The sequence below is a fragment of the Rhincodon typus genome, chromosome 20 (assembly GCF_021869965.1).
Source record: "Rhincodon typus isolate 14 chromosome 20, sRhiTyp1.1, whole genome shotgun sequence".
NCBI classification, from domain to species: domain Eukaryota; kingdom Metazoa; phylum Chordata; class Chondrichthyes; order Orectolobiformes; family Rhincodontidae; genus Rhincodon; species Rhincodon typus.
The window spans coordinates 14,641,527-14,665,692 of record NC_063351.1 but is presented as its reverse complement, the minus strand read 5'-3'; the positions used below and the strand labels follow the sequence as shown (position 1 = coordinate 14,665,692).

Below are 24,166 nucleotides of genomic sequence, written 5' to 3'. Positions count from 1 at the left end.
ATGACGCTTCTGCAGTTCCTACTATCTCTAAACATGATGCACAGTTCAGTTGAACTTGAGTAAAGGTGAAGTCTGTGGGAGTTGGAGAAGAAACCTCTTCACAGGCTGGGGTCATACTTTTACAAAGAATCACTGCAGGAATTCCTCAAGGCAGTGTCTGTTTAATGTATGATTTTGGCTATTTAATCCATGACGTACCCCCTTGTAAAGATCAGAAATGTGGCTGAGTGCTGATGCTTACAAAGGGTTTGAATTCGAATCACAATGCTCGGGTGATGAAACATTCCTTGCCCAACTGCAGGCTTGTTCTGACTTAGTTTGCAAAATGGCAAGAAAGGTTGGCCAGCACTTGTCTAGCACTAATGACCATCTTCAATTAGAGAGAATCAGAACACCTCAACTAGACAATTTGGAGGCATTGCTACCATTGCCTCACATTAAAATCTTGGGGAGTAATTGTGTTGACCAGAAGCTGAGCTGGACCGATCGTGTAAAGATTGTGGTTTGCAGGGGTACATCAAAGATTGAGAATTCTGTGGTGAGTAACCCTCGTCTTGACTCCCTGAAGCCTGTCCCATCATCTACAAGGCATCTTTCATTGACTGGGACAAACAGAATGCTGGAGAAACTCAGCAGATCCGTTAGCATTTGTGGAGAGAAAACAATTAGTATTTTGAGACAAGTAGGCTACCTTCAGCACTGGAAGTTCTAGTTTCAATGCAGTGTAATTTAAAATGGTGTTTCAGTTTTTTCCAAGAGGTGTTAATGAAGATGCTTCACATTTTAATGACTGTGTAATTCAGACTGAAGGATTTGACATGTTGGATGGATCATTTTAAAACAAAGCATTTCTGGGAACCCACATTGTTTCAAAAAATTGCTGGACTTGGTTGCCTGAAATCATTTTAGGGAAAGCATATATTTATTGTGTTTTCAAGTTTGGAGTTTGCCTTTTGGATTTTCAATTGATGAAAGTCTGTGATAGAACATAGAGCATAGGCTGCTGAGAATTAAGGCTAATCTGTTCGAGATGTTAGGAAGCACTTCTACACACAAGTGGTGGTAGATATTTGGAGTTCGCTTCCACAAATGGCAGTTGATGCTGGATCAGTTGTTCACTTTAAATCTGAGATAAATTGTGGTAAAGCGAAGGTATTAAGGGTTGTGGTCAAAGGCAGGCATATGGAGTTAGGCCAAAGATCAGCAATGATCTCATTGAATGGCGGAACAGACTCAAAGAGCTGAATGGCCTACTCCTGTTTCTGTGTTCCTAATAAGCTGCTCAGCTCCCGTTTCAGAAACGGGAGACATTTTCACAGTGAAATCAGGCTGAAAACTGGTTGTTGCTCTAGAAGAGTGACTGAATGAACTTCATTGTATTTCTGAAGGAAGCTATGTCTGCCAAGATCCCAGAGACTGCCATGTGTAATTCAAGACTTTGATCACATACAAGAACCAGATCAATAGTCCTTTTGAAATATTCTTCTCCTTACCCTTTCTTTCTTTTGCCTTCAAGAATAACCATTGTTGGCCAGAAACTTGTTTGTTTTTATAAACTTTTTTAAAAAGCTATGAATCTCTGCATGCAGTTTTTTTAACATTTCCTTTACCTGAGAATGAATGAATATGTGTGTGTGTTTGCATTTTGACTTAACCCAAGATGTAAGAGCAGAAGTTAGTCATTTTGCCCATTGGAATCAGTTCCACCACACAACGAGATTGTGTGGCTGATCTGAGAATCCTCAACTCTGCCTTGAATGTTCTTTTTAATGACCCAGCCTTCCGAATTAAAGAATTTCACAGATTCACAACCCTCTGAGAGAAGAAATTCTTCCTCATCTCTGTCCTTGGGGGTGGTCCCTTACTTTGAGATCATGCCCTCTGTCCCACAAGGGAAAACAGCTCCTCAATCTTTCTTTCTCCCCTGTTAAATTCCCCAAGAATTGTGTATGTTCCAATAAGGTCACCTCTCATGCTTCTAACTTCCAATGTTTACACGCTCAGCTTACTCAGTCTCTTCAGTTAAAACAAATCCTTCTGAATGCTGTCAGGACTGCCTCTAATTTCTGTATATGTTTTGTTAGATCAGGGGACCAAAACTTTACATACCTCTAAGTATGGTATCCCTAGTGCCTTGTGTGGTTTTTGCAAGAATTTCTTATTTTTTATACCCCATTTCCTTTGAAATAAAGGCCAACATTCTGTTTGCCTTCCCTATTGCCACCTGAACTTGGACACTAGCTTATCGTGATTTATACATGAGGGGGCTCAAAGCCTTCTGTGTTTGATCCTTCTCCATTTAAATAATCTTCAACCCCTCTGTTATTCCTGCCAAAGTGCATAATCTCCTCTCTTCCCACATTATCTGCTAACTTAACCTGTCTATTGTGCCCTGTACACTTGTCACCCCACTTCTTGACTTTCAACCTATTTTTGTCACGCACAAGCTTGGTGATAGCACATTCACTTCCATCATCTGAGTCATTAATATAGCAACTTTTTATTAACTGGCATCTGTGAAGCCAGGAGTGTACTGGTTGATCAAGAAGCTCACACAATCAATGTAAAAACACACAGTAAGTAATAGAGACATGATGCAGTGTGTATACACATCACTGTTTTACTTACAGCATAAATCACTTAACTTCCATCTTAAAGCGTGTGAGAAGGCTCTATCAGCTGACTACTCGGACATTGCGGAGATCGCGACAATACAGTAAAATTTCACTACTTCAGGTATATAACTTTAGCTGGCTTATTGAGAGTGCAAGTTCATAAGGTGCCATTTAAGACAAAGTTTGCTGTATATGTTGTAAATAATTGTGGCTCCAGCACTGAAACATATGGCACTCCATTAGTTAAAGGTTGTCATCCTGAAAATGTCCCATTCTGTAAGGTCTTAAGAGTGGTAAATATCTATATTTTTATGTAACATAATGTGTTGACCAATTCTGCATCTTCACTGGGTTTTGTTTCATAATAAATCAACGTTTTTTCCATTCATTGAAGAAACCTGGTTGGTGTATCTTTCTTCCTTTTGTCAAATAATAGAGAAAGCATAGCATGTAATTGGCCATTTTAAGAGTTGAGTATATTATTTCTGTTTTATGTTGTGACCAACGCAGCAGTGGGACTAGAACAATAATGTGACAGTATGTATGCTGCTGTGATGTGGTGCCCAGAACAGCTGGCAGTGTTTAGCTAGAGAGTTCTGTGTAGCTAATATCCTCCATGTCCTCCTTTTGTAATCATAATTTCAGTAAGATTTAGCATCATTGTGGAAAGGGACAAAATTAGAACAAGAGTAAAAGTTATACTTTGGGAAAAGGCAAACTTTACGAAGCTAAGAAATGACTTGGCACAAGTGGATTGTTTACAGCTACTTGAAACAAAATTAGTGGGAAATCAGAAAGGCATTGGAAAGCAAGATTCCATGGGCACAGTGTAGAGATATCCAGACAAAGATAAAGAATGGTACTACCAAATCTAGAGTCCCCTAGTTATCCAAAAACACAACAGAATAACAGCAGAAAAATAGACCTTAAGACAATCCCATAAAAAAAATTCCATGTGGAAATTTAGAGAAATATATGAAGTGCCAGGTAAGATGAAAACTGAAATTAGCAAAGCAGAGAGGATATGCCAAAATGTTGGCTGGTAAAACGTCTTTTAATCTTTTAATTTTATCAAGACATTTCAGAACAAGAGAGTGTGGAAATTGTAGGGCTAATGAGTGATGTACATAATTTTATCATCTTTGTGCAGACAGGGTCAGAGTTTCTAGTTGGAGGTGTGTGAAGTATTGGGTAAATTAAGAATAATGAGAAGGGAATTACTAGAGGGGCTGATTTCCTTGAAGTTGGATAAGTCATCAGGGATGGATGACTTCTATGAGTAGTAGGAAGGTGATGGTCAGTGTACTATCATTAAACTATTAATCCAGAAACACAGCTAATGTTATGGGGATCCTGGTTTGAATCCCCCACAGCAGATGGTGAAATTTACCAGATTTTAAAAATCTGGTATTGAGAATCTGCTGATGACTGTGAAACCATTGTCGATTGGCCAACTGGTCTATTTAATGTCCTTCAGGGAAGGAAATCTTCTGTCCTCAGCTGCTATCGCTTACACAACTCCAGACCCAAAGCAATGTGTTTGACTCAATTACCCTCTAAAATGGCCTACAAGCCACTCAGTTTTATCAATTGCTATGAAGTCTCATCTTAAAAAAAAAAAAAAAAAAAAAAACAAAAAAAAAAAAAAACAGATGGATCACTAGGTACGGGAAAAGACAATGAGAGAAAATGCCTTATCGACCCTGCAAAGTCCTCCTCGCTAACATCTGGGGCCTAGTGCCAGAATTGGGAGAGCTGTGTCTCAGACAGGTGAAGCAACAGCCTCACATGGTCATTCTCATGGAATCATACCTTTTATGGAAAATATCCCAGACAACTCCATTCCTGGATATGTCCTGTCCCACTTGCAGGACAGACCCAGCAGAGGTGGTGGCACGTGGCATACACTCGGGAGGTGTTGCTCTGGGAGTCCTCAACGTTGACGCCGGACCCCATGAAGTCTCATGGCTTCAGGTTAAACATGGGCAAGGAAACTTCCTGCTGACTACCACATACCATCCTCCCTCAGCTGATGAATCAGTATTCCTCCAATGTTGAACAACACTTGGAGGAAGCACTGAGGATGGCAAGGGCACAAAATGTACTCTGGGTGGGGGATTTCAATATCCACCATCAGGAATGGCTTGGCAGCAGTAACACTGAGTTGGTTGAGTCCTGAAGAACATAGCTGCTAGACTGGGTCTGTGGCATGTGGTGAGGGAACCATCAAAAGGGAAAAATATACTCTACCTCATCCTTACCAATCTGCCAGCTGCAGATGCATCAGTTTTTGACCATATCAGTAAGAGTGACCACCACACAAAGTCCTGCCTTCACGTTGAGAACAACCTCCATTGTGTTGTATAGCACTATCACTGTGCTAAATGGGACAGACTTTGCACAGATCTAGTAACTCAAGACTGGTCATCCATGTGCTGTGGGCCATCAGCAGCAGAATTGTACTCCAGCACAACCTGTAACCTCATGGCCCGGCATATTCCCCACTCAACCATTACCATCAAACCCTGGTTCAATGGAGAGTGCAGGAGGGCATGGCAGGAGCAGTACCAGGCATACCTGAAAATGAGGTGTCAGCCTGGTGAAGTTACCAAATGGGATTACTTGCAGGCCAAATGGCATTAACACCAAGTGATAGACAGGGCTAAGCAATCTCACAACCAACAGATCAGATTTAAGCTCTGCCGTCCTGCCACATCCAGTCATAAATGGTGGTGGATAATTTAAACAACTCACTGGAGGAGGAGGCTCCACAAGTATCTCAAGCCCCAATGATGGAAGAGCCCAGCACATCATTGCAAAAGATAGAAGCATTCACAGCAATCTTCAGTCAGAAATGCCGAGTGGATGATCCATCTCGATCTCCTCCAGTGGTCCCTAGCGTTACAGATACCAGTCTTCAGCCAATTTGATTCACTCAAGAAACAGTTGGATGCACTGGATAGTGCAAAGGCTGTGGGCCCTGACAACGTTCCGGCAATAGTACTGAAGACTTGTGCTCCAAAACTTGCTGCTCCCCTAGCCAAGCTCTGAAGCAGTCCATGCTCCAATGCAACAAGATCTGGAGAATGGCCATGCTTTGGCTGACAAGTGGCAAGTAACATTTTGCAGCACACCAACGCCAGGCAATGACCATGTATCATAAGACACAATCTGACCACTGCCCCTTGGCATTCAATGGTGTTACCATCACTGAATATCCTGGGGGTTACGAATTACCAATAACACTCAAGAATGACACCATCCAGGACTGAGCAGCCACTTAATTGACACCACATTAAGCATCCATTCCCTCCACTACCCACGTTCAGTTGCAGCCATGTATACTTTCTACAAAGTGCACTGCAGAAATTCACCAAAGATTCTTAGCACCTTCCAAACCCAGGGCCATTGCTTTCTAGAAGGACAACGGCAGCAGATATATGGGAGCACCACCTGCAAGTTCCCCTCCAAGCCACCCTGACTTGGAAATATATCCCTGTTCCTTCACTGTCACTGGGTCAGCTTTCTGGAGTTCCCTCCCTAAGGGCATTGTGGGTCAACCCACAGCAGATGGACTGCAGCGGTTCAAGAAGGCAACTCACCACCACCTTCTCAAGGGCAACTAGGGACGGGCAAGAAATGCTGACCCAGCCAATGACCCCACGTCTCGCGAATGAATAAAAGAAAATTGTATCCCAGGCCATTATAGGAAGTCAAGGAGGAAATAGTGATGGCTTGAGGATTATTTCCAATCTTCACGGAAGGCAAGTAGGTCTGCAAACATTGCACTGTGATTTGGAAATGGTGTATTAATTAGCCTGACCTTGGCAGTGAGGATTAATAAGGGACTGTCAGCACGTGTGTGTTACAGAAGGTTGTGCATTACTGACTTCATAGAATTTTTTTTGAGGAAGTGTTAAAGAGGATTGAGGGTAGTGTGGTGGATGTTGATTATCCTTTGACGTAGTTTCAATTCCTTTTTTTAAACAAAACTTCAAAACCTTAACTTCTCTTTTGCACCGACTGTAGCTCTTGGACTAATATAACTTACTATTCATTACTTTAAACTCCTTTTTGTATGCTGCTATTGTGCACGTAGACTCCACAAAAGTTCTGAAGTGCTGAGAAATATTGATATATGCTGCTTTCTCAGACAACTTCCCAGCACGGACTGAAACTAAGAGTCGGTTGAAGATGTTTTCCCGTAAGCCCTGTGGTAATTCCCTCGGAACTCTGGATAACTTTCTATTGCTTGGAATTATGGATATTGTAATTTTTAAAAGCTAATTAACTCCAAACGCAGACAAACCCATACGTTTAATTTAGAATTCCAAAAACCCAAATCACAATAAATAATATTAAAAAACACAAGCTCACAGTTTCATTACAGGGACTTGAGGGGAAACCTTTTCACCCAGAGGGCGATGCTTATCTGGAATTTGCTGCCCAATTTGCTAACTGGGGTGGAAACTCTCAACTCATTTCAAGGGAACGTGTATCAGTACCTGAAGCAATGTAACCAGCAACACTATGGGCCAGGCACTGCTCAGTGGGATTAGATCGGGCTGCTAGTTTATTCAGTCGTCACGGACAGGATAGGCCGAATGGCATCTTTTTCCATCATCTTTATATGTTTTACCACAGTAGGCTTTATTAATAATGTATTAACGCAGGTTGGTACGTAGCATTATAGGAACATGCAGCACAGAACAGTGGCCTTTAGTCAGTTTTGCCGATGTGAGTTCTTTTGAAAGCACAGTAATGTTTAGACCAGCATCCATGCTTATTGTCTGAATCTAAATTCCTCATCCTCCAGAGCCTTTTCCAAATCTTTGTTTGTTTGTTGGTTTAAAGCTTTCCTTGAATTACTTGATTTCCATCTTCTTTTCCAGATACAACTTTACAGCTCATAACTGAGTTAAAAACATTCTTGTCTTCCCTTTAAATTTTTTTTTCTCATGACTTTGAATCTGTTTTTGACTCAGAGGGAATAGATTTTTATTTTGTGTTCTATTAAAACCCCTCCTTTTCTTAAACTTTATTAGCCAATGTCTTAATGGCTTTCCTGGGATCAGAGAAGGTTTGTCACTTTTCCAACTTCTGAAGTCCCTCATCCTGGTCTGGTAAACCTGCTTTGTGCCCTCTCCAAGCTCTTTGTATCTATCCAGGAGTGTGGAGTCCAGAGTTGTCTGCAATACTGTAGCTGATGGTGAACTAGTGAGGTATAAACATCTAGCATGATCAGTTTGCAATTTTGTTTACATTCCTCTGTGATTAACTCTGCAGAGGTCCTGTTGAAATTTACAGCATGAAAGGATGCCATTTTGGTCCATTGTATCCACACTACCCAGTACAGAGCTACCAGCCTAATTCCATTTTCCAGTTTGTAACTAGGTACGTTATGACACTTCAAGTCTAATAACCAAGTCCACTTTAAATATGACGAGGGCTGTTGTCTCTACCAGCTTTTGAGGCAGTGAATTCTAAATTCCCAGTACCCTCAGTCTAAAGCTTCTATTGATTTATCCTCTTAAATCTCCTTCCTAAACCACATCTTCTGACTATCAGTCTCTTGATCAAGGGGTATATGGCCTTCCCATCAAAGAAGAACAAAGAGCAATACAGCACAGGAACAAGTCATTCGGCCCTCCAAGCCTGTACTTTATCAAGACCCTTTAGAGCCTTGGCCTTTTCTGTTCCAAAGAAATATTTTACATGTACCTTTTTTAAATGTAACATTCTGACATGGAGAAAAATGTAATCAAAAATTTTGTTAAGTCAAGATGAAGTCAAATATGAGTTTAGAGTGCGGCTTTACTGTCAGTGGCTGGTCTTAGGGACTTTAGTGAAATCAATGAGAAGTCAAAACACAGACTGAGGTTCAGGGATGGATGGGCATATCCATGAGGACTTTTTTTTTTAAAAAAAATGTTTAAAATTTAAAGGTATTTTAAATCTTACAAAATGTGAGTGTGCCTGCCTAACCACTCAAAGATTTATTCTTTTCTGGTTTGGTGAGGTCTGGGCAAAAGCATTGGAATTAGTCACGAAATAGATATGAGGTGTGTACCTGGACTGGAACCCATTTCTCAATGACTGTGGTGTCAGACTACTCTTTACAGTGTATCTATAAATAATGCGGCTGGATAAACTAGAGTGTGAGAAGACACATGTGGTACTCAAACAATGACATGGGCTAACTTAGTTCCTGTGCTAATAGTTCACTGATCCACTCTATATTGTGGATACTAAATTTATTATTAAAACATTTTGGTAAATTAATTATCTTTTTCTTTTTCAGCAACCGAGAAGAAGCCCAAATGCGTGGGACTTGGGTTATGCTATACCCTGTTATCGTGTTTGTTCTTTTCAGTCACTTCATTCTTGGTGAAGAAGGTTGATGGCATTCATGCTCTGGAAATTAGTGGCATTCGATGTTTGTTTCAGTGGCTGTTCACATGGCCTGCCATTATATATAATGAGTAAGTCCAAAATAAACATCCTGGGGCTTGAATGTATTGTGTTCAGAGTTACCATGACAATGAAGTAACACGTTAAAAGTAAAATTAAGCGTGTCTCAGTGGCTGGCACGGCTGCCTCACAGCGCCAGGGATCCTGGTTTGATTCCAGCCTTGGGTGACTATCTGTCTGTGTGGAGTTTGCAAGTTCTCCCCTGTGTCTGCATGGGTCTCCCCCAGGTGCTCTGGTTTCTTCCCACAGTCCAAAGATGTATAGGTTACATGGCTTGGTCATGCTAAGTTGCCCCGTAGCGTCCAGGGATGTGTGGGCTAGGTGGATTAGGCATGGGAAATGCAAGGTTATGGGATGCTGGACAGAGGGCCAGTGCAGACTTGATGGGCTGAATGGCCTCTTTTCACATTGTAGAGATTCTGCGATTCTGTATTTTATATGTAGAGTCCAATATGTAAAACAGTGATCGCTCCAGCATCAACCTTCCTGATTCCATAAATTACCGAGCTGCTAGAGTTATCCCGGTTTTTAATCCTACTTTACCCACAATGCACATGTACAGCTATCCGATTCAAACAATTTTGATTAGCATAGTGCTGAGACGGAATCTACTAGCATAAATTATTGTTGTAGTTAACTGTTGGCATGTTTGTGTAATGTTTCTTTAAACAACATGGTTAAGGTTACAAATGAGAAAAATATTTCATCTTGTATACAATCCACAGCTCTCCTGATTCATTAATAGGGTAATTGTACATTAACCTGTGGTTCTGAGCCATTGAACAGGGTGGATTGCTGCTTGTGGGGATAATATGTTGTCTGAAATAACGTAATCAAACTCCTGGACCAAATACAGACCCATTGCAGGATTATCGTATCGAGTTACTAGGCATCCAAGGTCCAGGATAATTCTGTCCATGTTTGAACTAACAGGATATTATGTTTAATGTTGAAGTTATGGAATGAAACAACACAACGTCCGTATTTAAAGCAAACTATCCTGAAATATTTCCTCATCCGTAGCATTCAAACTGGAAGATAACAGTAAAAGTAATATTCTTGGGTGCTTCTTTTTTCATTATTTGGAAAAATAATGATAAATGGATCAGCTTAAAGATGAGCATCAGAAGATTATTTTAATTTTCAACATATTTAAATTGGAGTATTTTGATATACAAAACCTAACAGCTTATCCCTTCCAGCTCTCAACATGTAGAGAGTTTATAGTACTCCCAACACGGATTTTCATTCGAAAAGGCCAGATTCTCACTTGTTCAGTAGATCTCTGACTTCAATCTTAACTTTGGAACGTCATAACAAGTTGGGATGAAGATTGCAGACCACTTCAAATGACTCATTGCATCTTTTTATGTCCTTCCAGCAAGTGATAATGAAAGCCGTTAAGATGTAGAAATTTATCAAATGCTGGAAATATTCAGCAGGCAGCTCTTCAGGGAGAGAACAGGAGGTAACATTTTCTGGTCTTTAAACCTTTCCTCATAATTGGAAACTGGTTAACAGGTTTAAAGCAAATTAAACACCGGGGAAAAAGTGGAGGTTTGGGGTAGGTTGAAAGGCGGGAGCAATTTAATGCACGGCAGAATCCGAAGCAGCAATAGCTGTCTAGAGAAACTGGAGCAGTGGTTATGATCTGCATTGTTGAACTCAATGTTGAGTCTAGAAAGCTGTAAAATGCATCATTGAGAGATAAGATGCTGCTCTTCATGCTTCCATTAAGTTTAATAAAGCAGTGTAGGAGGCTGAAAGGATAGAATGGAGACTAAAAATATTGAGCAACAGAAGCTCAGGCTCATAATTGTGAGTTTGAATTGTGGGATGCATTGAAATAGTCTCCAACCTACTTTTAATTTCCCTGTTTCAGAGGGAGATTGGATTGTAAGAAGCAAATGCAAATACTAAATTTTAAATTTTAAAAGTAAATCGCAGTTAGCCCCGATGGAGTATTTGGAGGATGGGATAGTAGGAAAGGTAGAAGTCAAGTCGAAGTAAAGCAAAGCAAAAGGCCATTCGGCCCATCGAGTATATGCTTAACTATTCTAATCCCGTTTTCCAGCACTTGGCCCATAGCTTTGACATCGCAAGTATACAAGGCTATATCTAGATACTACATAAATGTCATGACTGTTTCTGCCTCTGCCGTATTGCAGGCCATCAAGCCTACTCCACCATTCGATCATGGCTGATGTGTTTCTCCACTCCATTCTCCTGGAACCCTCGATCCCTTTTTTCATCAAGAACCTATCTATCATAAATACATTCAATGATTTTGGCCTCCCCAGCCCTCTGTGGCAAAGATTTCCACAGATTAATCCCCCTTTAGCTGACAAAATCCTCATCTCAGTTCTGAAGGGTCATCCCTTCACTCTGAGGTTGTGCCCTTGGATCCTAGTCTGTCCCATTAGTGGAAACATCTTCTCCACATTCACTCTATCCAGGCCTCTCAGTATTCTTTAAGTTTCAGCGAGATCCTCCCCACCACCCCCCAAACCTCATCCTTTAAACTCCATCAAGTACAGACCCAGAGACTTCAAATGGTCTTCATTTGATGACCCTTTCCTTCCTGGGATTTTCTTGTAAACCTCCTCAGGGTCCCCTCTAACACCAGCACGTCTTTTCCTTAGTTATGGGGCCCAAAACTACTCTTAGTATTCTGAATGTGGTCTGACCACAGCCTTATACAGCCTCAGCAGTACATCTTTGCTGTTGTATTCTTGCTGTCTTGAAATGCTTGTTAACTTTGCATTTGGCTTCCTAACTGCCAACTGAACCTGCATGTTAACCTTAATAGAATCCTGAACTAGGACTCCCACGTCCTTTTTGTGCTTCAGATTTCTGAAGCCTTTCCCTGTTTAGAAAATACTCTGCATCTCTATTCTTTCTACCAAAGTGTATAACCTCACATTTTCTCCAACATGTGTATTCTATCTGCCACTTCTCTTCCCACTCTCTCCTAGTATGTCCAAGTCCTTCTGCAGCCTCCCTGCATCCTCAACACTACCTGGCCCTCTACCTACCTTTTTGTCATCTGCAAACTTAGCAACAATACCCTCAGTTCCTTCATCCAGGTTGTTAATATATAACATGAAAGTCGTGGTCCCAACACTGACCCCTGCAGAGCTCCACTAGTCATCAGCTGCCATCCTGAAAAATACCTCCATATCGCCACACTCTGCCTTCTGCCAGTTAGCCAATCCTCTATCCATGCCACTACCTTGTCCCTAACACCATGGGCTCTTATTTAGCAGCCTCCTTGGTAGCATCTTGCCAAAAGCCTTCTGGAAATCCAAATAGATCACGTCCGCTGGCTCTCCTTTGTCTAAATTGCTCATTACCTCCTCCAAAGAATTTTAACAAATTTGTCAGGCATGACCTCTTCTTGAGAAAGCTGTGCTGACTCAGCCTTGTTTTACCTCGCACTTCCAAATACTCCACAATCTCATCCTTCATAGTAGAATGTAAAACCTTACCAGTGACCGAGGTCAGGCTAACAAGCCTATAGTTTCCTGTCTTCTGCCTTCCTTCCTTCCTTCCTTCCTTCTTAAACAGTGGTGTTACATTCGCCATTTTCCAGTCCCTTTGGGACTCTCCCTGACTCCAGTGATTCCTGAAAGATCGCCCACCAATGCCCCTACAATCTCCTCAGTATCTCCTTCAGACCTCTGGGGTGTAGCCCATCTGGTCTGGGTGAATTATCCACCTTCAAGTCTTTCAGCTTCCCCAGCACCTTCTTTGTAGTGACAGCCACTACACTCCCCTCTGCCCCCTGACTCTCTTGAAGTTCTGGTATACTACTGGTGTCTTCCATTGTGTGAACTGATGCCAAGTACCTATTCAGTTCCTCTGCCACTTCATTGTTCCCCATGACTTTTCCTTTTACTTTTTTTAAACAGTGGTCCAATATCCACAGTTGCTTCTGTCTTTGTATCTTTAAAAAAACTCTTGCAATCTTCTTTTAGATTACAAGCTAGTTTACCTCGTATTTCATCTCTACCATCCCCACCCCCCATTGCTTTTAAGTTTTCCTGTGCCAGTTTTTAAAAGCCTCCTGATTCTCTGTCTTCCAACTAAGGTTAGATCACATGGAATAGAGGGAGACTAGCTATTTGGATACAGAACTTGCTCAAAGGTAGAAGACTGAGCATGGTGAGGGAGGGTTGCTTTTTAGACTGGAGGCCTGTGACCAGCGGTGTGCCACAAGGATCGGTGCTGGGTTGACTGCTTTTCGTCATTTATATAAATGATTTGGATGTGAACATAGAAGGTACAGTTAGTAAGTTTGCAGATGGCACCAAAATTGGAGGTGTAGTGGTCAGCAAAAAAGGTTACCTCCGAGTATAATGGGATCTTGATCAGATGAGCCAATGGGCTGAGGAGTGGCAAAGGAATTTAATTTAGATAAATGTGAGGTGCTACATTTTGGAAAGGCAAATCAGGGCATGCCTTATACACTTAATGGTAAGGTCCTGGGGAGTGTTGCTGAACAAAGAGAGCATGGAGAGCAGGTTCGTAGCTTCTTGATAGTGAAGTCGCAGGTAGATAGGATCGTGAAAAAGGTATTTGATATGCTTGCTTTTATTGGTCAATACATTGAGCATAGGAGTTGGGAGGTCATGTTGTGGCTGTACAGGACATTAGTTCGGCCACTTTTGGAATATTGTGTGCAATTCTGGTCTCCCTGTTATAGGAAGGATGTTGTGAAACTAGAAAGGGCTCAGATAAGATTTAGAAGGATTTTGTTAGGGTTGGAGGGTTTAGTGATGGAGTAATAGGGAAGATGCTGAATAGACTGGGGCTACTTCCTCTGGAGCATCTGAGACTGAGGGATGACCTTTATAGAGGTTTATAAAATCATGGGGGGGCATGGTTAGGGTAAATAGACCAAGGTCTTTTTCCCAGGGTGGGGAAGTCCAAAACTAGAAGGCGTAGGTTTAAGGTGAGAGGGGAAAGATTTAAAAGGGACCTAAAGGGGCAACTTTTTCATGCAGAGGGTGGTGCATTTATGGAATAAGTGTACCAGCCTCCACTTCCTCTGAAAGATCACCACATTTAAAAGGCATCTGGATGGGTATATGAATAGGAAGGGTTTAGAGGGGTATGGGCCAATTGCTGGCAAATAGGACTAGATTTATTCAGGATATATGGTTGGCATGGACAAGTTTGAATGAAGGGTCTGTTTCCGTGCTGTACATCTCTATGACAATGATTGCATCTTCACTACGTTTTATGCTTTTTCTTTTGCTTTTAAAGTGCCCCTGACTCCCCTTGTCAGCCATGGTTGCCTCATCCTCACTTTTAATATGTTTCTTCTTCCTTGAGATGAATTTCTGCTGTGCCTTCCCAATTATCGCCAGAAAGTCTTTTCGTTGCTGCTCTACCATCTTCCCTGGTAGGCTCCCCTTCCAATCAACTCTGACCAGCTCCCCTCTCTCATGTCATTGTAGTCACCTTTTACATAATTGTTATACAGTTTCCATCTGATTCCAGCATCTCCCCCTCAAACTGCAGGGTGAATGCTATCGTATTGTAGTCACAGCCCCCTAGCGGTTCCTTCACGTTAAGCTCCTAGTCCCAATGACTGAGTCATTGCAGCCATTTGCCCTCTTGAATCCTTATAGTTGCTCTTGCTGATACTTTTGGTTTGTCACAGTTTAACTGCAGTTGTGAACTTGTAAAGGATATTTTTTGCTGGTTACACAAGTGTTGCTAAAGCAGCGGCTCCTTAAAACCTAGGTGCAAATCTGGTGCCCTGTACACCTCATTCAGCTGACCTTCTCCTGAGAAGGGCTAGTTGTTAGCTCTGTGCAGTTGAACATATTTCGCATTCAAATTGGGGTCTGTTAAATACGTAAGACTATCGTCACCACGCAGAGACACCTGAGTGGAAAATCGATATTTACACAGCAATACATCAGGAAACAAAATGATCACCCTACAGTGGTTATTATTGGACTATATGAACAGCGAGCAGAAGTGTGTGATTTGGCACTTCCAGTCTGCCTTGTTTTACTCTCTTGCCTATCAGGAGCTATCCACCTCCACCTTTTAAAAATATTTAAAGTCTGCTTCCATCGGCTTTTTCAGGAAGGGTCCTAAAGACTTCGCAACCTTCTGTGGGAAAAGGGTTTTGCCTCATCTCTGTTTTAATTGGGTGACTCGTTATTTTGACATTGTGACCCCTAGTTCTACCTTCTCCCACGTAAGGAACCATCCTCTCCACATCCACCTTGTCAAGAGCCCTCCGGACCTCCAGTTTCAATCAAATTACTTTTGTACACTCCAGTAGACTCAAGCTGAGCCTGTCCAATCTTTCTCCATAAAATAGCCCATGCTTTCCAGCTATTAGTCTGCCAGCTGTTCTCTGAACTCTGAAGCATCCCATGTATTTACTTCCCTCTTTAAATGAACAGACCGATACTATTGACGGTACTCCAGATATGGTCTCACCAGTGCCCCCACCACCTTCCTACTTTTGCATTCAATTCCCCTTGTATTAAATGGTCACACTCAGTCAGTTTTATTAATTATTTGCTGCTCCCGCACCCCTCAAGCTTTAACTGAAGTGATGCCCTGGGCTCCACAGGAAGTATGTACAGCAATGCCACGCTGGGACACCTCATCCTAGCCTGCCACAATACTCTCACCCTCTGTATTTACCCTTCCCTGGGCCCATTTTGCAGCTGACTGAAAGAGCTGAGACATGGTAGAAGCCTATTTCCCAGCCGTGAGCACTGAGGAGTATGGTTATGAATTTCCATCTGGGCTTTGTCATTTTCCAGCCCCGATTAGGTGGAAGGTTGGTGCCCTCCAGCATTCAGATCCTCCCTGACAGTTCAGACCTCCCTGCCGTGTAGACTGCTTTTATTCCAACAGTACTCCGCAGCACCACATGGGAGCAGATCCCTCTTTGGGAATTAAGCCAGTTCTTGGGTGATCTTGGGAGCATTTCACATCCAGTAGAATCAACACAGGATGAGACGCTCAATACTTGGAGAAAGAATTAACTCTTTAAGATGCCATTTGAAAATGTAAGGGAAATTCAGACCTCTAAGGAGGGCTAAGCCAAGGAATAACTGGCATGTGATTTATCAAGAAACTGAAAGAAATAAAAAAGGTGGGTGAAACGCTTGCATGAAATTTTCACTGTTGTCGCTTTGTTTTGCAGAATAGACTTGCTGGGACCAAAGGACCTGAGAGTTTTGCTGTGCACACGAGGGATTCTAGGTGCTGTAGCAATGATGTTGTTCTTCTATGCAATTCAGCAGATGCCTTTGGCTGATGCCACCGTCATCATGTTCAGTAACCCGGTCTTTGTCAGCGTTTTTGCGTGGATTTTTCTGAAGGAGCGCTGCACTTTTTGGGATCCAGTCTTCACTGTGTTCACTTTAACCGGGGTGATCCTTATCGCCCGGCCCCCGTTCCTTTTCGGCTCCCGGGTTTCAGGATCGGAAAGCGACTACAAGAACCGCATGAAGGGGACCGCTGCCGCTTTCGGGAGCGCGATCTGTGCCGCCCTGACCTTGACAGTCATCCGCAAAATGGGCAAATCTGTCAGCTATCTGCTCTCGATCTGGTACTACTCTGTGATCGGATTAATTCTGTCCGTGATCATGGTGTCAGCCCTTCAGGAATGGAGCCTGCCCTTCTGTGGGACGGATCGGGTGCTCTTGGTCTTGATCGGTATCTGCGGACTCGGAGGGCAGATCTTCCTCACCAAAGCCTTGCAGATTGAGAAGGCTGCGTCGGTGGCCCTGATGAAGACCTTAGAAGTGATGCTAGCCTTCATATTTCAGTATTTATTCCTCAATTACACCCCGAGCTGGTGGAGTTTAGGAGGAGCACTTTGTGTGACACTTGGCACCTCTGGCGTGGCTTTCCAAAAATGGTACAACACCACACACACCAGGAAGATCACAAACAGCGCAAATTAACTGTGGCCTAATCTGTGTTGATGTGGAGTAGAGGATCTGCTCAGGCGTATCACTGAAAACGTAAATGTAGTCACTGCTAGAATGCTTAAACAAATTACTCAAAAAAAGGACAAGGCTGCCTGGTGAACTCCGTTCTGAATACTCTATTATAGTCATATCCTTAACTTAAGATTTTCTCAGGATGACGATGTAATGAAAACAAATTTTGGGTTTTTAAAAATCCATTTTTTTTGTAATATTTTATACTTATAACTGATGAGCAATTGTGACCAGAATGTCTCAGCAACAATGGTAGCAATTTTTTTCCCCCCCACGCTATTTTATAACTTTGGAAAATTGTTGTCCATACCCTTTCAGAGTTCGTTTAAGCTGCCTCTGACGTTTTTTGTGGGCGTTGCTCGTGGCTCAATAGTGGCTCTACTGCCACTTTGGAGCCTCAGATGGAACACCAGTCTAAAGACGTGCTTGTATATCCTCAGCTAGCATTTTACAGTACAGCACAGTGTGCTGCATATTGGAGGTCCCCCGTTATCCTCTCAGGTGATAAACTGAGGCCGTGCCTACCCTCCGATATGGCTGTAAAAGATCTCTCAGCACTACTGACAAGATAGCAGGCAAGTTGTCCTGGTGTCACAGTAAACATTTAGCTGTGAAAGTGCCAGATTATCCAGTTGTTTTATTTCAGTGTCGCTTGTGAGAACTGACTGCAATTTGGCTGATGCCAAAGACTTCAATTCAAAAGTGTATCGTTGGTTGTAACAATCTTTGGGGTGTCTGAAAAGACATTCTATAAATTTGTTATTTCTCTTAGTATTCTGATGTGGCTCTTGAACAATAGATGTATTATGTTCCATAATCAGTATAGAATTATTTAACTTTCAAAATGTTTGATAGAAGTGATCCTTAAAAACGAATAAAAGTTCAGAGCTGGGTGAAAAATCATTACAGCTGTAAAGTAACCAAATTGACTTGGCTGTCACAGTACAGCCATTCTGCACATGTGCAACTGTTATCCATCAACATATATAAATGTGTTGATTTATAAAACCAATTATTAAAGTTGCTAGCCTTTTGCAACACATTCCAAACAGTGAACTGCTGGACACAGTTAAGTTCTGATTTTCTCTACGTGGAACACCAAATATCATTGCACTGTCTGCTATACTCCTTGAGAAATAAGTAGTTAGATCACTGGGATGCATGGAAAAGCACTGTTGAATTTGCAGAAAGTATTTTGCTACTTTTGTCCAGTCCCTGCAACACACTCATTAGTAGCAAATACCAAAATGCATGCATGTGAAGGGTCAAATTTTAATGTTAAATTATATTTATAATTAACCTGCAACTTAGTATTTATTTATTTCTTATGTTAATCAGCCTGATTTCGTAGAACATGAAGCAGAGCAGGTTGTTTTGTGTGAATTGTAACAATATAAGGGCAAAAATCCTTAGAAATATTGTGCAATTATTTCACTTTCTTCCCCCCACTCCCAGAATTTCAAGCCAGGAGAGATTTGGACTGACGCCTCTGTTCTGATGTTTAACGTGTTATACCAAATTCCCTTCTCCACTATTTATCAATGAACATGTTAATCCTTCAAAATAAACAGTTAATTCTTCGATTTAAAATGGTGGTAAGATGAATTTGATGTGAGTTTGCCTTATTGTTGCATAATATTGCTTCCAGTAATTTCCAGGTTTTGGCCCAGTCTCCTGTAAGCTTATTAATTTATAGACAAAACTAGATAAGCAGGCTCATTTGAGAGAGAGATGCATGATAAATTTGTCGAGCAAAGATCTAGGATTTGTGTATTAAGGTTTATAGATGTACTGTCAAATGTACAGCTGTACAAAATAGCATTGACACAGTATAAGGGCTAAATATGAATGATTAGTGTACAGGTGGATTTTGTTTGTGTCTTTTGACTTGAATTGTTTAAAGTGTCACAAATCAAAACTTTGATTTTCCACACCGTTTTCGTTTAGAAACACAAATTGTGAATCTCGGAAGAATTTTCTTCAAGTCAGTTTTGCAGCTCACCAAATCACTCTCTCTTTTTAAAAACCGAAAGAACTACGAATGCTGTAAATCGGAACAAAAACAGAAATTGCTGAAAAAGCTCAGCAGGTCTGGCAGCATCTGTGAAGAAAAAAAAGAGTTAACGTTTCGGATCTGGTGACCCTTCCTTGTCACTCCCTTTTTAATCCTTAGATCTTTCTATATTGTTCGTCATTCCGTTCCCTGTCACTTTATACCACTACTCTCTTTCACTGCGGTTGACTGACTACTGTTTTTTTTTAACATTTGTTCCTGTTGCTTCGGTTTCTTGCTTACCTGGCTGCCTTTTCCACTCCTCTATCAAACTACTATTGCAAAGCTCTTTCTGGCTTCAAACATTGTGCTCTCCTCCAATTCTCAGCTCTTGTGCACATCCAGTTCTTACCACTTCTTCGCCTTGTCGTCAGCTTTCTAGCCCTGAACTGTGGAATTCTCCTCTTAACATCTTTCTCTCTTGACATTAGTGTTAAGTCAAACCTAAAAATTGAGAAAGAGGTAGGTTTTTGGATCACCTGCCCTAATATCTCCCTGTGATTGGGTATCAGATTTTGTATGCTAACACTTCTATGAAGAGCCTTGAGACCTCTGTTAAACGTACTATTTAAGTACAAGTTTTTTTTAAAACCATCTAATTAATTTTCAATAAAGCCATTACATTGTATGCCAGAGTAAGGTAAGGGTTTATCAAAAATGCACAGTGCAATGGGTAATCCTGGAAAAATGATGCACTGATGCTTACTATGCTGTATATCAACATATCCTATTTATTGCCGTCATAAAGTTAATTAAATGTGTGAGATAGGTATATGTCTCTTATTTTGTTACTTTCTTTAATTGGGACAACAAAAAGCCGTTCTAGTTTGAGCAACAGCACTGGTAAAAGCTATACCCAAGGATGTGGATGTCATTTTGGTGGTTGGAGCATTTTCTGTGGATAAATGGACAAAGTTCCGTTATGATACATTAACTATAATTATTGGGCAATAGCTTTAACAAAGAATACATAAACAAACTAAAATTCACTCCCCTCTCCATCAGAATTTTAACTGCTGTTGTGAATTTGGTCTGCATGTAAATTCACTGCTGAATTCTGGGAGTCATAACATGTCTTCCACAGTCAATATTCAGTCATCTACAAAAATAGAAATTGTTAGAAAAGCTCAGCAGATCTGGCAGCATCTGCAGAAGTTAATGTTTCGGGTCGAGTGACCCTTCCTCAGATTCAGTTACCTATGTTGAAGAAAGACTTTATAAAGGCATTTTGTATTTAGAAATGAATTGTTCTCACAGTATTGTTGCTTGACCGATGATTTTAAGCTCTTGTCACTACCACTGCTGCTAAATCTGCTTAATGTGTTGTTATAAGATGTGAGCCCTTTTTGTTGTTTCCTCTCATCCCCCTTGAAGTTTTCTCTCTTTCATGAGTTCATTCCTAGAAATTTGCTGTCTTTTGCTACACAACATTGTTGCACTTTCTAGTCTCTCCTCAGTGGTAAATAGCTTTATTACAATGTTGCTATAAACCTGTCCTTGCTATAAATCTCTCCTTGCTGGCTTGCTTTCTGTTTTAAGTGCACGTTCCCAAAAAAATATAAATTTAATTTGAGGATTTGGTGACTCTCTTCTTTTTCAATAAAATTATTGAACTTCTGACTTTATTTGAACATTTTCCTCAGCGAATGATGAACAAGCTGAAGTTTTGATTGCAGTAGTGGTAGGAGACTGGTAGTCCCATTTATACAATCAGTTGAACTTTTCACTGCAGTCAATGAAGAGGAAATTCAGGCTGGGTTTTTATTGGGTGAGCAGCCTGTGTTGATTTGATTTGACCATGCTAACCATGTGGTACTGGTCACGTGGCCAGTGCAGACCAACCAGAGGCAGAAAGAAATGATTCAACCACATGTTCAAAGAATCTTATAGTTAGAATGTGGAACATCTTACAAAGAGTGTTTGAGGTGAGTAGTGTAGAAGTATTTAAAGAAAAGCTAATAACCACAAGAGGGAGAAAAATGGAAGGTTACACTGAGAGCGAAGGCTCATGCACTCTCCATGAAAGCCAGAATAGACCAGTTGGGCTGAATAGCCTCTTCCTGTGCTGTAAATTCAGTGTACTATCTGCAGTCAAATAGACAACCTTACAAAACTTCCTTCATGTTGTCTTGAGCATAAATAAATGAGGGTTTGAGTGGAAAGATAGAGAAAGGTGTGTCCCATTGGAATAGGCTGCTGAGTCAGGGTCCATGAAGATGTGGAGCCTGAGACCAGGATTGAGAAAGTGAACCGAACAGGCCATATTGTGGTTCCATGATGTGCTGTGGTATGATTGGCCTGTGCTGATCATCTGACTGACTGCCATGGTATTCGTGCAAATGATAGAAAGCTCTTTATCATCAAATATTCAGTACAAGTTTACAATCTGACACGAAACTTTTAATAATATTCTTAGTCATGACATTTAGTTATTTTAAGTTTTTAAAAAAAAATATATTTTCAAATGATGTTTTGGGGAAAAGGTAATATTTTTCCTAATATACTTTGTCAGAAGATTCTATATTTGAATTAAACGTTTCAATGAGAAATTTGTTTCTAATTACTGGACATAAATGCCTGTAATAAAATGTTTGTTTATATATCTCAATAAATATGAAACATTTAATATGGAAGTCAGTGGTTTGTGTGTTTGTGTTTATGTTCTCACATGGTTGGACAGTTGCTGCTGATATTCTGTGATCTAACATTCCCTTGCTATTATTTCTGTTTGGATTCTGCTCTTTCCTCTGAGTCACTTCCTCTGTTTTACATTTGCAACTTTAAAAACGCAACCTCTTTTCTCTCCCTGTCTCTCTGTGAATGTCTTTGTAGCCAGTAAGTGGCTGAGTAGAAATGAAGTTGCAGCCCTTCAAATGATTTCTGCCCTCTGTCTCTTTCCTCTCTTCAGAACTGCACTTAATAAGGAAATGTAAGGGTGTAGGGAAAAGGCAGGAAATTGAAGAGGAGGATTATCAGATCAGCCATGATCTCATTAAACAGTGGAACAGACTCTGGGCTGAATGGTCTACATCAGCTCCTCCATATTTTATCTTAGGAACCTATCCCAACTTGTCACACATTTACACAAATAAGCCTCTGGCCTTTTGAAAGCATACTCAGTAGATTGTGTGGATTCATATCTTTCAGTATAATAGCGGATACGTTGCTTTTTGAAACACTGCAATCCTTTCAGCACACTCTTACTAGTGCCTCCAGGCTGCAGAGTAGGTGATGGATAACCTTTCCTGATAGTTTCCCATTTTGACAGAGACTGTGTTTAAACTGACCCACAGGAGAGGCTGAGGGGGGCTCAGACTCCACACATGGAGAATTAACTACATCCCCTGCACCTCCTGCGAGCCATACCATTCAGCACAAAGCAGTACAGGCCTCTGCTCACCTTTTAATAAAAGATGGGCTTGTGGATTTAATGGGGTGTACCTGACATCATTATCCCCTACAATGTCTGAAGTTGGTAATCTCATCTGGCTTTGCCAAACCCATGGGAAAAGGCAGGCATTTCGGATTAGCCCCATGTTGCAATGTTGGAATTTCAATTATTGGCATTGGCATTCCCACTCCCACTTCGTTTTGATGTAAGTTCCAGAGCGTAGTCTCTCCCTTGTTCAGTCCATGCCTGTACCTAATCATGGCATTTTGTCAATTCCTCTTTGTGACAGAGTCTATGGTATTGGTTGCAGGCAGATAGGGCTCCTGTTGTGTTGGTGAATTAGAGCACCGTTTCCATTTGTTAAATGGAATGATCAGGGAAGCATACTACAATATCCCTCTAGATGGCAGTATGGGCCAGTATATTATTCAGACTGCTGTTGGCCAACTCCAATTGGAGATGTTTACTGGAGTTAACGTGGAGAGTGAGTCAAAGATTTCTTGCTACTTGCCCACATTGCAGCTGTGACTGCACTTTTAAAGCACCTAATTAACTGTAAAGTGCTTTTGAGATGCCCTAAAAAAGTTTTCTCAAGTACCTGTACAACGCAGTATACTTTTTAAAAAAGCAAGAAACGTGAATAAAATTGTTCTAGATGGACAGTGTTGTGACAGCTTCGGAGTTCATTGTCCCTTTTTTCTGTCTTTCTCTAGTCCCACTCCACCACAGTCAAAATGTAAACTAATTGACTTTGTGGTTCCTGGTGTGGCCAATCATATGCTTCCTTTACAATAAATGTTTAAATAATTGATTTATTGTAAACAAAACTTATTAAATGGTGCACAACTGGTTTGTACTGTGAAAATATCAATGTTTAAATAAGTCTCACACACAAATACACACCACTATAGAGGGGAGTAATTGATTTCTATCTACAGAGATTCACCATCGTGTGGTGGGCTCTTGGGCATGATCTTGGTAGCTACAAGCTGTGCCACCCCCCCCCCACCCAAATGAAGGTGCAGATGGTATTTTGGGGGGGGGGGTGGGGGGAACAGTTCATTCCACACTTCGTTGGCAAATCGCAGACACTGATCCTGGCTGAAGTGAGGGTATAGTTTTGCTCGAACACCCCCGAGGAGGTTACAGACTTTAATGAAGAACCTTTGACCCCTCCTTCCTGTGTGCATGTATTTCCCCTTCCCGCTCCAGCCTGTGATCTTCAAATGTTATTGAATTCCTGCGGGAGGTCCAGCGCCACTCTATTAGAATCCCTACGGTGTGGAAAGAGGTCATTCGGCCCGTCTAGTCCACACCAAGCTTCTGAAAGGCATCCCACCCAAACCCACAACCCTACCCCTGATGTTGTAATCCTGCATTTCCCATGGCTAATCCACCTAGTCTGCACACCTTTGGACTGCGGTTGGGGGTAGGAAATCAGAGCACCTGGAGGAACGCCAAGCAGACGCGGGGAGAATGTGCAAACTCAAACCTGGGTCCCTGGTGCTGTGAGGCAGCAGTGCTAACCACTGAGCCGTTGAGAGATAGTAAGAACTGCCGATGCTGGAGTCTGAGATAACACAGTGTGGAGCTGGAGGAACACAGCGGGCCAGGCAGCATCAGAGGAGCAGGAAAGCTGACGTTTTGG

General features: G+C 41.5%; 1 protein-coding gene across 2 annotated transcripts in view; it reads left to right on the top strand.

The window, feature by feature from the left end:
- slc35g1 (solute carrier family 35 member G1) overlaps positions 1 to 21,760 on the top strand; it is a 47,752-nt gene extending 25,992 nt beyond the window's left edge. For both annotated transcript variants that reach the window (XM_048608657.1, XM_048608656.1), the window contains exons 2-3: positions 8,917 to 9,097; positions 16,270 to 21,760. In XM_048608657.1, coding sequence (XP_048464614.1) covers positions 8,917 to 9,097; positions 16,270 to 17,035 — 947 coding nt within the window. In that variant the 3' untranslated portion in view covers positions 17,036 to 21,760. The remainder of the gene's footprint in view (positions 1 to 8,916; positions 9,098 to 16,269) is intronic.
- The last annotated feature ends 2,406 nt before the right edge of the window (positions 21,761 to 24,166 follow it).